This window comes from Rutilus rutilus (genome assembly GCF_951802725.1).
Source record: "Rutilus rutilus genome assembly, chromosome: 3".
Taxonomy (NCBI): domain Eukaryota; kingdom Metazoa; phylum Chordata; class Actinopteri; order Cypriniformes; family Leuciscidae; genus Rutilus; species Rutilus rutilus.
In genome coordinates, this window is record NC_140211.1 from 52,623,586 (window position 1) to 52,640,198 (window position 16,613).

Here is a 16,613-nt window from a genome sequence, read left to right on the forward strand (position 1 = left end):
AAGCAAATGTGCGAGCGTGCTTTCCTTTTAAACTTTAGTGTCAATTGTTAATCTGAACAAACATTAAAAAGGCAGGATTTGTAATGTTTAACTATCGAGAGAAAGAATTCGATTGTTTATACTGTTAACAATACACCAATATAGATTACGTGGCTTTGCAACATCAGCACGAGCGTGATGTCAGTGATATGTTGTGCTTTCTAAATTCCAATAATTTTATACCGCACAGTCTTCATTTATGAGACGAAATAAAGGTAAATCAGAGGTCAATCTGCAATAAACTGAGCAAAGGTTATCAAGAGAGACTCAGACAGAGAAGACTCCCTCGCATCACCCCTCCCAACAGCAGCTGCAGCTTCACAGTCACACAAACCTGCCTCACATTATTCCAACGGTCCTCCGTCTGACTGAAACGAGCGCGAGCCTCGCCATATTCATTCGCGTTTCCATATCAGCCCGTGTGCCTGTCCATTATGGATATGTTGGGAAAGAAAGAGCGGAGAGGCAGAGATGTGAAGGGCTTGCTGAAGAGGAACTGGATTCTAATTGCAACCATCGCCTCGGTGATACTGGGTACGATGAGCGCCTTCATCTTCCTTTCAGCACGGCCACATTTCTCTGCATTTCTCTTATATCTCGCTTCATTGTGCTCTATCACACCTCATTCCTTTAATTATGTATCCACCTTTAATTGTTGTATTAGTGGCAGCTTATGTGGTTTTACATTATGGACCGACGATGTGATATCGATAGCTGATTTGACAATAAGAGCAATTAAAGTGTTTTATTTGTTGCATGTATGCACGTACAATATCTGCAGGTGTGTTGATGGGCGATTGTGATAAATGAAGGCATTGATCAGTGTGTGTGTGTATATATGTGTGCATATATTTTACTACTGCCACAGAGAAACGTGACCAGACTTCCAGTGTGACACAGTAAAATCTCTCTGTGCTCCACGTGACGTCACACAAGCAGTGACAAGTATTATGAATTAGTGTAGATCGGGGCTAGTTGTCACACTTTACTTAAGTGACTTTGCCGTTTTATGGTCAATTTCTATAGCCTACCTAAACCAGTTGAACGTGTCTATCGTTATTGGCTAGGAAAAAAAGACACTGGTCATTGATAGGCTTACATTGATCTTTTGTGACAACGTCAGCTAAAAGGGAACGGTTTTAGAACTTGGGCTAATGGCAAGAGTGTGAACAAACGTTCTTTTAATGTTAACAGAACGTTCTTTCAAATCTGGTCTTGTTACTTTTGAATGCTCTCTGAACATTCTGAAACGTTTCTAGAAATGTTTGCAAAATGCTCAAATGGAATATTCCCTTAACGTTGACATAACCGAGAAAAACTAAAAAAAAACTAAAAAAAAACTGGACGTTTCAAACATTCAAAAATAGAACATAAAAAAAATATTTTTATAACTCAATGGGAATGTTAGCACAACATTCTAAGAACATTATTTTTGTTGGCTGGGCTCCCCCTTTTTATAAAGCCATATTTTACAATATAGTTGCATTCAAAATGCTGAAAAACATGCCTAAACCAGCCTAAATATGGGTTGCTGGTCTCCCAGTTTAGCCAGGCTGGTTTTAGAGAGGTTGGGAAATCAGCTTGAATCAGATAAGACCAGCAAACTAGCTTAAGCTACGACTTTTCATGAAATGAGCTATTATAACAACTCAACCTGCAGTGAAAGTAAACAGAGTGATACAACATGCGTGTAATTAATAAATGACAACATAAAATTACTTGGCTGAGAACATAGTTCAACCTTTCTGTTAAAATATATCCTCATCACATACTGTAGTTGAACAGTATGTTCAGTACCCTGCCTGGACCACAAAACCAGTCACATGGAACGGTTTTATGAAATTGAGATTTATACATCACATGAAAGCTAAATAAATAAGCTTTCCATTGATGTATGGTTTATTAGGATAGGAGATAGGAGAACTATTTGAAAATCTGGAATCTGAGGGAACAAAAAAATCGAAACACTGAGAAAATCGCCTTTAAAGTTGTCCATTTTTGTCGCGATTTTGCTGCATTCACTCACAAAAATAAATGTTTTATATATTTACGGTAGGAAATTTACAAAATATCTTCATGGAACATGATCTTTACTTAATAGCCTAATGATTTTTGGCATAAAAGTAAAATTTTGACCCATACAATGTATTGTTGGCTATTGCCACAAATATACCCGTGCGACTTATGACTGGTTTTGTGATCCAGGGTCACATATATCAGTGTGGTTAAACCATGTTAGTTTGTTTGTTCATCAGCTATTAGCTGACAATGAAAATACACTTTATGACAACCATTTCATAATGTGCAATTCTTGAAAATAAAAGCATGTTACTTTTAAGTAATCAGAAATGAGCAGTTATTTGCCTTGCACACAACTGGCCAGTTCATGAAGGCTTAGTCATCAAAACATTAATGGTTTAATGTTTTGCAAAATGCTTAGAACTAATAGGCTGTCCAATAAAATCTCACTATTGCTATATTAGGCATTTCTGAGCTGATCGGTTGAGGCAATTAAGCAGAGGTCGTAGATTATTCACTGTATGTACTGACAAGACAACAAAAAAAGGCTTTATTGCAGTGATGGCATGTACACTTTTATAATATATTTCAATATATTTCTACGTGTATATTATATTTGATATGTTATATATTATATATGTTTGATACTAAAAGTAAATTATGCTTACAGTATTTATTCTAGTTGTATATGTTTGTGCACTGTGAAAAACACAGATTATTATGATGCACACAAGCTTGTGCAGTCACCTACAATAAAACAAAAAGCAGGTCAAGCAAATCACTGTTATTTTCTCAGTCATAAGCACCATAATCAGTATAATACTGATTAAAATGTAATAAAGATAAGATACTGTGCAACAGAAACTATTGTTTTTTTTGGTTTCTGGGTTTGGTTTAGCCTTGTTAAACCTTCAAGACTTCTCCGTGATGTGTATTTGGAAGTTATCTGATATGGTTTTGCATTTTAGCCAAACAAATAGTTGTGAAGCTAATCATACTGAACCATGATACTTTTATGGCATGTTAATCGCAACTAAATGCATTACAGTTTATATTTATATATATAAATCTTTATAATGGTGAAGCGCAATTTAAAATATATTACCTTTAAATGTAATATCGCAAACACGCTACAGTTAAAATTATAATCAAGCACTTCACATGTGCTTTAGTATGTTAGTCAACACATCAAAATAAGTGTACATCTTTAAAGCATGAAAAAGGGTTGTCATATTTTATACTTTAAAGTGGAACATTTCATTTGACATTATTGCGACGTGCACTTTTTAAAAGTGTGCTTAAGTCTGTTAAGAAATACAGTCATGAAAGTGTATTGCAAGTAGCCTTTTATTTGCTTAATACTGAATTTTGCTAACATTACAGAAAGAAATTGGAAGCAGACACATACATAAATACATTTCCTGTAGCTGCAATGCAGTCCATACAGACTTCATTAAGTTTATTGGACAGCTTTTTAGTTTATTTGGTATATACGTCATATCTGACTATCAAAATCCATCTTTATAAAAGGATGGAACAAAAATGATGAAAACCCAAAATGATACATTTGTCTGAAATGTCTTTATCAGTTTAACAGTTGCAGATAATTCAGCACATCTTGTGTGATGCATCTGTTGACAACATATGCAGGGAATTTATTTGTTCCCTGAATGTCACAAAGCATCATTAGCATACTCTCGAAATGTCAGATCTTTGTCAGTGAGATGACGCTTTGTTTTTGTGATCATTTTTTATACAGTACACTCAGACTAGTTATTATGGAAGCTTGTTTCCGCCACAAGAATAAAAAAAAAATGTAAAAGATAATTGTGACTTTTTATCTCACAATTTTTTTCTCAGAATTGGACTTTATAACTTTCAAACAAACAAATAGCGGAAACAAGCTCCCAGAAATAATTCACCACAAATCAATATGAATTTATACACTCTTAGAACAAAGTTTCAATGGGGTTCTAAACAGAGCCCTAGGGTTCTATACAAGGAGAAATGTCTTATATGACTGCATAATACTTTCATGTTTAACGGGTTATTCCAATTTTTTCTAGTTATAAAGTATGTTTACGAGCTGCTTAATTCATAAAAATGTACTCAAATTAAAATTGTATTTTTATAAATCAAATCTTATCCCATGATGGGAAGCCCTAAACGGTTCAGAACCTGACAGAACCATTTAAGGTTCTGAAGCTTTTCTTCCCAGAGTGGATCTTTGTGTGGTTGAGATATTCTTGGATATATTTAGCTCTGCACATTCAGTCTGGCTTGATGTAGATTAGGCACAACTAAGAGCTTCGCATTTCCAGTCAGTTTGACGTGTTCTCTCTATCACTCTATCCATTGCAGGGATCGGGCTCGGAGTGCTGGTGCGGGACTATACCTCTCTGTCCCAGCTGGAGAAGCAGTACTTTGGCTTCCCAGGAGAAATCCTGATGAGAATGCTAAAGCTGGTCATCCTGCCGCTCATCGTCTCCAGCATGATAACAGGTATCTCTCTCTCTCAGTCTCTTCTTTCCCTCTTCAGCCCATCACAGAAATCTACATTTATGACTGGCAGCGAAAATTCAGAGGTGGTAAATGTTACCTTAAGTTACCAATATTTTCTTTTAAATATTTGTCTCTATTTTATTTTTAACCATAGAGCAGCCACCCACCATATGCATGGGTGTGCAAGAATGAAAAGGAAAATAGCTGTTCATTGAAAATCAGTTTACCTGCATATCACACAAGGATTATAAAACTGACTGATTGTAGGCGTCATTCATCTGAGCTTATATAGGTCAAAATTTACCAATTTGGCCTGGCAACACCAAAGGTGATACAGTTTTTCACACAGCGTAAGAATTAAGAGCAATCAGAACACAGTTTAGAGATTATTTGTAAATAGCTAGTATTCGTCTAAGTTCTGAATTCTTTATTTTAATATTTGTGTACTTTGCATTGTCCCTTATCCACAAAATCATCTCAAAAAGATAAGGATTTATGCTGCTGATTATGCCGAAAACGCCACGCCTAAGTCCCTTAAAAAATGTTTATTAGTATAACCCAGTTGCAATGCAACTTGCATTGTTGTTGTTATTCTAAAGTGTTAACGTATGGCCTTGCTTCCTGAAGGAGTGGCAGCGCTGGACTCAGAGGTGTCAGGCAGGATTGGGCTTCGTGCAGTGGTTTATTACCTCTCCACTACCATCATCGCTGTCATTCTTGGTGAGTCACATAAACATCAAATCTATAAACTTTAAAGACATATATTGTGGTTGTTTAACAAAAATGTTGTGCTCAAAAGGAATCGTTCTTGTGACGACTATTAAACCTGGGGTCTCTCAGAGTGCTGAAAACATCGAGAGAGCAGGAAGCACACCAAATGTGACCACAGTTGACACCATGCTGGACCTTGTTAGGTAACAAAAAAACAAAAAACTTTTTTTTTATCGCACCCCTTGGTCTACCTATGTTGTAAGAGAGATAATGACACTTGAGGAATACTTAAAAATGTATAAATATAATATTAATATGTATTAAGTTATTTGTTTTTCTCATTTCTTCAAAGGAATATGTTTCCTGAAAATCTTGTGCAAGCCTGTTTTCAGCAGGTAAAATATAAAATGTTTTAACATATTGCTTAGAACAGTCCAAATATAATACTCTGTTGGAATAAACTTCATCTGTGTTTTAGTATAAGACGCAACGCAAAGAGATTGAGCCATCGAAAACCAACACAAACACAACTAATACAACTACATTTCCACCCTTCACCACCATTATTTCTACAGTTGCACAGGTGAGACAAAGATGTTAAAGAATGTATGGTGAAGAAAGATAAATGAAGAAATGTATGCATTTATTTTTTGCCTTCTTTATGCTGTAGAATTTGACCCAAGACTACAAGATCGTGGGCTCGTATTCAGATGGGATTAATGTTCTTGGTCTCATCGTATTCTGTGTGACTTTCGGCCTTGTCATCGGCAAGATGGGAGAAAGGGGACGCATCCTGCTCGAGTTTTTCGATGCTCTGAATGAGGCCACCATGCGACTTGTTCAGATTATTATGTGGTTAGTTCTGACACGTTCTGACAAAAGCATGTCTGTAGTGGCAAGAACACCCTAGAAACCACCCAGAACACCCTAGAAACCACATAGCAACTCCCTAGCAACCACCCAGAATACCCTAGAAACCATATTGCAGCTCCCTAGCAACATCCCAGAACACCCTAGAAACCACATAGCAACTCACCAGAACACCCTAGAAACCTCAAAGCAACTCCCTAGCAACCACCCAGAATACCCTAGAAACCATATTGCAGCTCCCTAGCAACATCCCAGAACACCCTATAAACCACATAGCAACTCCCTAGCAACCTCCCAAAACACCCTATAAACCACACAGCAGCTCCCTAGCAGCCTCCCAAAACACCCTATAAACCACATAGCAACTCCCCAGATTACCCTACAAACCTTATAGCCACTACCTAGCAACACCTTAGAAACCACATAACAACCGCCTAGAACTCCCTAGCAACCACCCAGAATACCCAAGAAACCACAAAGTAACTACACAAATTACCCTACAAACCACATAGTAACTCTCTAGCAACCACTCAGAACACCCTAGAAACCACATAGCAACTCACCAGAACACCCTAGAAACCTCAAAGCAACTCCCTAGCAACCACCCAGAATACCCTAGAAACCATATAGCAGCTCCCTAGCAACATCCCAGAACACACTAGAAACCACATAGCAACTCCTAGCAGCCTCCCAAAACACCCTATAAACCACATAGCAACTCCCCAGATTACCCTACAAACCCTATAGCAACTACCTAGCAACACCTTAGAAACCACATAACAACCGCCTAGAACTCCCTAGCAACCACCCAGAATGCCCAAGAAACCACAAAGCAACTACACAAATTACCCTAAAAACCACATAGTAACTCCCTAGCAACCACTCAGAACACCCTAGAAACCACATAGCAAATCCCTAGCAACCACCCAGAACACCCTAGAAACACAAAGCAACTCCCCAGAACACCCTAGAAACCTCATAGCAGCTCCCTAGCAACCAACAAGAATACCCTAGAAACTACATATCAACACCCCAGAATACCCTACAAACCCTATAGCACCTATCTAGCTACACATTAGAAACCATATAGCAACCACCTAGTACTCCTTAGCTACCACAAACCCACTCCTTAACAACCACCCAAAATACCCTAGAAACCACATAGCAACCACCTAGTACTCCTTAGCTACCACAATGCTACTCCTTAACAACCACCCAAATACCCTAGAAATTACATAGCAACCCTTTAGCGACCATTCAGATTACCCTAGGAACAGCATAGAAACCATCTATAGCAACCACTCAGAATACCCTAGAATATGCATAACAATCACCCAGAATACCTTAGCAACCATTCAGAGTCAGACTACCTAGAAACCATATAGTAACAAATAAGAACACACTAGAAACCACATAGCAAATCCCTAGCAACCACCCAGAACACCCTAGAAACACAAAGCAACTCCCCAGAACACCCTAGAAACCTCATAGCAGCTCCCTAGCAACCAACAAGAATACCCTAGAAACTACATATCAACACCCCAGAATACCCTACAAACCCTATAGCAACTATCTAGCTACACATTAGAAACCATATAGCAACCACCTAGTACTCCTTAGCTACCACAAAGCCACTCCTTAACAACCACCCAAATACCCTAGAAACCACATAGCAACCACCTAGTACTCCTTAGCTACCACAATGCTACTCCTTAACAACCACCCAAATACCCTAGAAATTACATAGCGACCATTCAGATTACCCTAGGAACTGCATAGAAACCATCTATAGCAACCACTCAGAATACCCTAGAATATGCATAACAATCACCCAGAATACCTTAGCAACCATTCAGAGTCAGACTACCTAGAAACCATATAGTAACAAACAAAAACACACTAGAAACCACATGGTAACTCCTTAGCAACCATTCAGAATACCCTAGAAACGGCATATTAGCAATCAGCCAGAAAACCTGAGCAACCAGTTAACTACACCTTAGCACGTGTTTTGCACAGATACACCCCTAAATCTATTTATATACATTTTTATTACCGTTATTCACTTAAAAAATATAGTAGGAAGATATATCAGTCTATAAATTAACATATTCTCAGGAGTTTGTGTCATATTGATTATAAATGTACTGATACTTAACGAATGTTCTTCTGCAGTTACATGCCCGTTGGCATCTTGTTCCTGATTGCTGCTAAGATCATTGAGGTGGACGACTGGGAAATCTTCAAGAAGATGGGCCTGTACATGGTGACGGTGCTCAGCGGGTGAAGAAGCTTCTTTAATGTCCCCTTGCTGATTTACTGGCCGTTTACTGTTCCCGTACAGCTTCATATCAGCTCTGTTCACTCACAGATAAGAGCCAAGGACATTCAAAACTGCTCAAGCTGCAGATGTGCTAATAAAACATTTCATAAACTCCAAATTTCCACTTATTAGAGTGATTTAGGCAACCGAACATCAGTCAGGAGATTCTATAGCCGGTGTTAAACAAATGCCATCTGCACTCGTGTGGAATGGACCGAAAGGACAGGTTTAGATTGCACATTGCTGAGTCAAACAGAAAAAACAAAGAAATCGTAGGATATAAATCCAAGGCCTGGTTTCACAGACAGGGTTTAGATTAAGCCTTAGTTTTATTAGGACATTTAAGTAGCTTTTATAAATGTGCCTTAGAAAAGAACATACTGGTGTGCATCTCAAAACAATAGCACTGACATATTTTAAGATAAGGTGCTTTCAGTTAAAGGTACAATATGTAAGTTTTCGCCGCCAGAGGTCGCATTTTTAAAACAATAACCAAGACGAAGCTTGATGATGCTATGAAGGAGTGGAACGATGGGAGATGTATGGAATTCACAAATCATGTTCACGGATGAGGTAATAAATACATTTTTGTATTACCTGCAAGTTTGATGAAATGAATTAGCTGCAAGGAACGTGAAATGTAATGCTATATTAGCCTGTTACTGATGTGACTATTTGTAAAAACAATCGTACTAAAAGTAAATTTGAACAAACCCACAGTATTTGCAAGTAATGGCTAAATATTTTTGTGCAACACGTACTGTATATAATTTCACTGCCATAGACTTGGTCACCAGACTTGATTAAAAAGTGTTACTGAAGTACAAACAAAGTGCAATATAACTATGTGTACTATAAATAATATTTGCTTACCTGTCTATTAAAACACATGTGAGGGCGGAGTCTCTGTCAAGTCCAAGTTTGTCGTGAAGCTCTCTCCGTCTCGGAAACACCACGCCGTTATTGATCCTTGTTTTATTTCTCAGTTTTTCCAAAAGCCTGCTTGCCTCAGTTGATCTACGTTTTAGTTTTTTGGACTTTCTGTACTTGCCAATCAATAATCATGAACCATGATGACTGAACGACACAACTGCGGCGTGCGAGATACTGTATTATTGAGATAGATAGATAGATAGATATATATACATAGATTCCCCATTAGTGGCTTAAGTATAGCAGCCCATTGAAAGGGACGCTAATGAGGCGGATCCTATGTATATATTTCTATGGTTTCTACAAGTTTCTACTTGTAAATGTGTACCTTGAAATGCAATGTAAGTCGCTTTGGATAAAAGAGTCTGCCATATGCATAATGTAAAATGTAAATGTACAAGCAGAAACCGAGGATATAGCGCGGATATTACGTCATTGATAGGCACGAGCCATTATTTAAAACTGGAATTTCTCTGGATTTACAAATCCTTGGGAACTTTTAGGATAATGGAAGTACACAACTGCATGTGCAAGTGGTTTTTGAATATTTTATTACAAAAATCGTACATATTGTGCCTTTAAAACCATGCATTTTAGTCTGGGACTAGCCTTGTCTGTGAAACCGGGGGTACATGACCTTGGTAAAAATATACTGGATGTTCATTACTTATGATAATGTATAATAGATTGTAATGTTTAATGTTCTAAAATATGTTTTCCTTCCACAGACTTGCCATCCATTCCATCATATTCCTCCCCTTGATATACTTTGTGTTTGTGAGGAAGAATCCATTCACCTTCGCTCTGGGAATGGCACAGGCCTTGGTAACGGCTCTCATGATTTCCTCAAGGTGAGCCAATGAATATTCTAGCATCTGTATTTTATGGGCATGTTGACAAAAGGGTTGGAATACACTACACAACTTTTCAAATCTGAACAGATTTTAAAACACTAGCACTGCGTCCAAAATCGAATACTTCCCTCCTATATAGTATGCGAAAAACAGTACGCCAACAGAATAGTATGTTCGAATGACATATTCTGAACTGATTCAGAAGTGCTCATTCGGTGGACACTTTACCATCACACGAAGCCACGGGAGAGGATTTATGAATGACAGTGAAGCGACGCAACAGAGTAGAACAGTGCCCGGCCACTTTTTCAGCACCATATTTTTTCCAATCATTTCTCCCATAAATTTCAAAAAAGTCTTTGTTAAAGCTTTATAAGCCATGAACCAAGCCAGTCATCTACGAGGTGAATCATAACATTACAAACTTTGATTGGAAGCAAAAAAGTATTTGAAAATCAGACAAAAAGACAAAGGTACAAGACTATATATACAGTGGGGAGAACAAGTATTTGATACACTGCCAATTTTGCAGGTTTTCCCACTTACAAAGCATGTAGAAGTCTGTAATTTTTATCATAGGTACTCTTCAACTGTGAGTGATGGAATCTAAAACAAAAATCCATAAAATCACATTGTATGATTTTTAAGTAATTAATTTGCATTTTATTGCATGACATAAGTATTTGATACATCAGAAAAGCAGAACTTAATTTTTGGTACAGAAACCTTTATTTGCAATTACAGAGATCATACGTTTCCTGTAGTTCTTGACCAGGTTTGCACACACTGCAGCAGGGATTTTGGCCCACTCATCCATACAGACCTTCTCCAGATCCTTCAGGTTTCGGGGCTGTCGCTGGGCAATACGGACTTTCAGCTCCCTCCAAAGATTTTCTATTGGGTTCAGGTCTGGAGACTGGCTAGGCCACTCCAGGACCTTGAGATACTTCTTACGGAGCCACTCCTTAGTTGCCCTAGCTGTGTGTTTCGGGTCGTTGTCATGCTGGAAGACCCAGCCACGACCCATCTTCAATGCTCTTACTGAGGAAAGGAGGTTGTTGGCCAAGATCTCGCGATACATGGCCCCATCCATCCTCCCCTCAATACGGTGCAGTCGTCCTGTCCCATTTGTAGAAAAGCATCCCCAAAGAATGATGTTTCCACCTCCATGCTTCACGGTTGGGATGGTGTTCTTGGGGTTGTACTCATCCTTCTTCCTCCAAACACGGCGAGTGGAGTTTAGACCTAAAAGCTCTATTTTTGTCTAATCAGACCACATGACCTTCTCCCATTCCTCCTCTGGATCATCCAGATGGTCATTGGCAAACTTCAGACGGGCCTAGACATGCGCTGGCTTGAGCAGGGGGACCTTTGCGTGCGCTGCAGGATTTTAATCCATGACGGCGTGGTGTGTTACTAATGGTTTTCTTTGAGACTGTGGTCCCAGCTCTCTTCAGGTCATTGACCAGGTCCTGCCGTGTAGTTCTGGGCTGATCCCTCACCTTCCTCATGATCATTGATGCCCCACGAGGTGAGATCTTGCATGGTGCCCCAGACCGAGGGAGATTGACCGTCATCTTGAACTTCTTCCATTTTCTAATAATTGCACCAACAGTTGTTGCCTTCTCACCAAGCTGCTTGCCTATTGTCCTGTAGCCCATCCCAGCCTTGTGCAGGTCTACACTTTTATCCCTGATGTCCTTACACAGCTCTCTGGTCTTGGCCATTGTGGAGAGGTTGGAGTCTGTTTGATTGAGTGTGTGGACAGGTGTCTTTTATACAGGTACCGAGTTCAAACAGGTGCATTTAATGAGTGGAGAACAGGAGGGCTTCTTAAAGAAAAACGAACAGGTCTGTGAGAGCCGGAATTCTTACTGGTTGGTAGGTGATCAAATACTTAAGTCATGCAATAAAATGCAATAATTATTTAAAAATCATACAATGTGTTTTTCTGGATTTTTGTTTTAGATTCCGTTCAGATTTGTTCAAAGCGACTTACAGTTTAGGACTAAGTTAAGCGAGTCATCGTGAAGAGGCAAAAACAACGCAAGAAGTGCTCCAAATACAAAGTTCAGGCATTGGTAAGAGTAGAATAAGCCTGATAAGGGAGGATTACAGGAAAGGAATTTTTATTTTATTTTATTTTTTTAATGAGGTTGAGTTTTCAGTTGTCTTTTGAATGTTGTCAGTGATTCTGCATTCCAGATGAGGGTGGGGAGAGCATTCCACCAGCATGAAACCGTGAATGAGAATGTTCTGGAAAGTGATTTTGTGGCTCTCTGTGATGGATATATATATATATATATATATTAATAAGAAATAAAAAATAAGGAAATAATGTACATCACTAATCATTTAATATATATTATGATTATTATTATTATTTTTAATGCAATGAAATTCAGATGTCTCAAGTGGCACTCAAGTGTCCCAATACTTTTCTGGCCACTGCACAAACAAAAGGCATACATTCCTTCAATGCTATAAATAATTCTTTAAAAAAGTCTTTAATGTTGTATTTGGATCATTATTTTTGAGCTGTTTATAGCAGGACTTCCTGCTTCTGAGGATCTGTCTCTCCAGTTTTAGATGTTTTATGTTTTTTAAAACCCACAATAATCAATGAAAACTGTTATTCTGGCAAGTATTATGCTTTTTATAATAACAAGAGTCTTTACTAAATCAGCTCAGCCACTCTGCCGGTCACATTCCGATGTGCAGAAGAGAACAACAGGATTGACAAGAGGATCACTCGCTTTGTCCTTCCAGTTGGTGCGACTATCAATATGGATGGCACTGCACTGTATGAAGCTGTTGCTTCTATATTCATAGCTCAGTTGAACAACTATGATTTGGACGCTGGCCAGATTGTTACCATTAGGTAAGTTGGATATAAGCCAGTTGGTGTGATTTAATAGAGTTAAGTGGCTTTGTGAAAGACAAAAGCCCGAATAATACTTTTTTGACATGTTCTTTTCATAGTATCACAGCAACAGTCGCCAGCATTGGTGCAGCAGGAGTTCCGAATGCTGGACTGGTAACCATGGTGATAGTCCTCACAGCTGTTGGCCTTCCAGCCAACGATGTCACCCTCATCGTTGCTGTCGATTGGCTGCTGTAAGTATGTCAGGTTTACTTAATGTGACACAATAGAGTGCTGCAGGATGACGTATTTTGTAAGTTAGCATCACACTGGTGCCCTCGATAGAACCCAAATAGGACTTTTCCATTGGCTTTTGGATTATTGAAGAAAATAAGCTCTTCACAAATGAACACGACTTGTATGAATTTTGAAGCCTAAATGCAATCGGCTGAAGTAAATAGCTAAACGTAGGCTATAAATGAACTACACCACGGTCACATTATTTCAACGTCACCACCATTAAAGGGTTTGTTCACCCAAAAATAAAAATTCTGTTATTAGTTACTCACCCTCATGTCGTTCCAAACCTGTAAGACTTTCATTCATCTTCTGAACACAACTGAAGATCTTTTTGATGAAATCTGACATCTTTCTGTCCCTCCATTGACAGCTACGCAACTACCACTTTGACGCTTCAAAAAGTTCATAAAGAGATTGTAAAACTAATCCATATGAATTTTGTGGTTTAATGCAAATTTTCTGAAGAAACACGATTGCTTTATACGATGAACAGATTGAATTTAGGCTTTTATTCACATATAAACACTGATCAGCGAACTTAAACAGAAGCTCAACCGAAACTGCTTGACGCACGAGAACAAACCTCATTGGTTCTTGCTGAATCTCAAACGTGCTGCGTAACACGAGAATGAACCTCATTGGTTCTCGCACGTCAAGCAAAAATGCTTGAGCTTCCCTTGTGGGAGTTGATGAATGTTTATTCTGATGTGTGCATACAATGGACACTTTACTATCCCATGAGGCCACGGGAGGGGATTTATGAATGGCAGTGAAGTTACGCAACCAATGTTTGTAGGTCACATGACAGTAACAACATGGCGGATGTAGTATATCTGAATTTCATTCATACTACCCATGTTTATACTATATAGAAAGTAAATTTTTGAATGGTCGCAAAGTAAGTTCCAATTCAAAGTACATACTCAGACAGTATGCAATTTCGGACGAAGCTAGTTAATCCATGATATTTGCTTCTATTGAAGCCATTAGCTTATTTTTTTAAATAATAATGTTTAACAGTGTAATTCCTGGTGATAACCTACATTACCCATGATAGTGTACAGAAAATTACACCAATCAGAGAGTCGAAAAAAGCAACACGCTCCAAAATAGCACTTTAGCTATTTTGAAGGGGTGGGCACTGTTGCACCTGCAATGGTCAGGTGGTACAGAGGTCACATGGTACAAGTCGGAGCTCTCAGAAAATTCCCAGTATACAAGTTGTAATTACTTAAAAGACTACAGGTAATTACAATATGGTGTGAATGAACATTTTAATGCACTATAGGCCGTTTACACCTGGTATTAAGATGTGTTTGGTTGATCGGATCACAAGTAGACGAGGTAGACACAATCCCTGTCTACATCTGGTGTTTTAATCCGTCTCTTTTGTCCACTTTCAACCACGTTCAAAACGTTTTAGACCCCGTTTACACCTGTATTTAGCGTTGTCCACTTTTGATCTGATCGACCAAAACGCATCTTAATACCAGGTGTAAACAGGGCCCATATATAGGCCAATTCACACTGCACTGATAGACGCCGACCAATGCGGACAATCACCAGATTACAGCAGGTCACTTCTCAGTCATTCCACGACCAGACAAGCGCGATTCAACATGTTCAATCAGCAAAACCAAGCTCCGACAAATGCCAACAGACATTGATCCGACAAAACCCTGACGAAGTGTCTCCTGCCGTCTGTCAGTGCAGTATGAATTGAAATTGATTTTTGAAGGTTCATGTGACACTGAACATTGGAGTCATGGCTGCTAAATATTCTACAGCTGCTATAATGTGAGCGTTAACATTAATTTTCCAATCAAATCAGCGATCGCTTCCGAACCATGATCAACGTGTTGGGAGATGCCTACGGTGCTGGAATAGTCCAGAAGCTGTCTAAGCGAGAACTAGAGAGGATGGACCTGATTTCAGACGTGGATGCGGCCAACCCCTTCGCCCTAGAGACCACGCTGGACGACGACGAGTGCGAGAAGAAATCTTACGTGAACGGTGGATTCACCATTGACAAAAGCGACGCCATTTCTTTCACCGAGACCTCGCAGTTCTAGAGGTAACGTGACATCACTGAAAGGAGGGTTCAGAGAGGTAGGAGCCATTCATAAAAGCTGTGCCATGACTAGGACAGAAAGTCATTACCAAGGACATGATTGAGCGCAGACATTAGCAATACCTGCCCTTGCGGTTCTCCTTCCTTCATTTTCCCAACCATGCTCTTGAACTTACTTGTGCGCTAGACAGAGAGAAAAAATGGCCGTAAGGAAACGATGTGCTTCCACAGCTCATTTACATGTTGCCATGATTTATGCAAAGCGGTTTTTCCTTTAATTAACTGCAGTTGTTTTCTTTGGCTTTGTACTAATGAATAGCTTTTTAGCAGTAGGTGATTTTTGTATTGTACAACAAAGAGCATGTTGCTAACTAGCCAATGTTATTATACACACACACAAAAAAAAAAAAAACGCAGAATTTAAGGTTATCGAAATCCGCTTTTCTTTTCTTCGCAAATTATGTTCATATGTTTTAGACTCGGTAAAGTGTGACATTTTGCCAGTTATGTATTTGCACTTGCTAATGAGAGCCAAATGTTTATGAGCTTTGCGTGTCTTTCATTTCAGATTTGTGCCAAATTGTTGATATGAAGGGGAACATTTTTATACAAACTTCTAAAATGAAATGAAATATTGCATGATAAGGATTTGATATGAAGTACAGGAATGGCCTTGAGAATGAAAATCAGATCCTTTGTACACAATTATTTTGTCATGACACTGAAGGTGGCAAGCCTTAATAGTTTCTTCAGCAAGCCACTCATTTTATGGTTTTACTTTGTTGTTGTTGTTGTTGTTGTTGAATCAGAGCTATTTTGAAGAATATTTTTTAAAAGACTACACCGATGAGGTTCAGTGCCAAATTTCTGCCATTGAAGCAGTTTTTTTTAGTTTCTTTTACAGTATTTAATTTCTTTATATTTTGTGTTACACCAGAAATGAGAGAAAACGATCAATGTGAAGCATTAATGGTCTGTATTTGAGGTTCTGGAACTGAATTAACACCATAAAGCACACCATTGTACAACTGTATTTATACAGTACAGTAGTCAAATTAGTTATACTGTATGATTCAACAAGTACTGTATGTGTATCCACAAAATAATAAAGACAAATGTCAACACCGG

The 16,613-nt window shown here is 38.6% G+C and overlaps 2 protein-coding genes across 2 annotated transcripts in view; one reads left to right on the top strand and one right to left on the bottom strand.

The window, feature by feature from the left end:
• hnf4b (hepatic nuclear factor 4, beta) overlaps positions 1-16,613 on the bottom strand; it is a 457,854-nt gene that overhangs the window by 133,784 nt on the left and 307,457 nt on the right. The window lies entirely within an intron of this gene.
• Positions 352-16,613, top strand: slc1a1 (solute carrier family 1 member 1). The gene is made up of 12 exons (XM_084406128.1): positions 352-573; positions 4,420-4,560; positions 5,188-5,280; positions 5,360-5,474; positions 5,624-5,666; positions 5,750-5,854; positions 5,942-6,126; positions 8,317-8,424; positions 10,126-10,248; positions 12,938-13,132; positions 13,234-13,368; positions 15,246-16,613. Exons 1-12 carry the CDS (start codon positions 474-476, stop codon positions 15,484-15,486), a joined length of 1,584 nt encoding a protein of 527 aa, XP_084262254.1. The 5' UTR covers positions 352-473; the 3' UTR covers positions 15,487-16,613.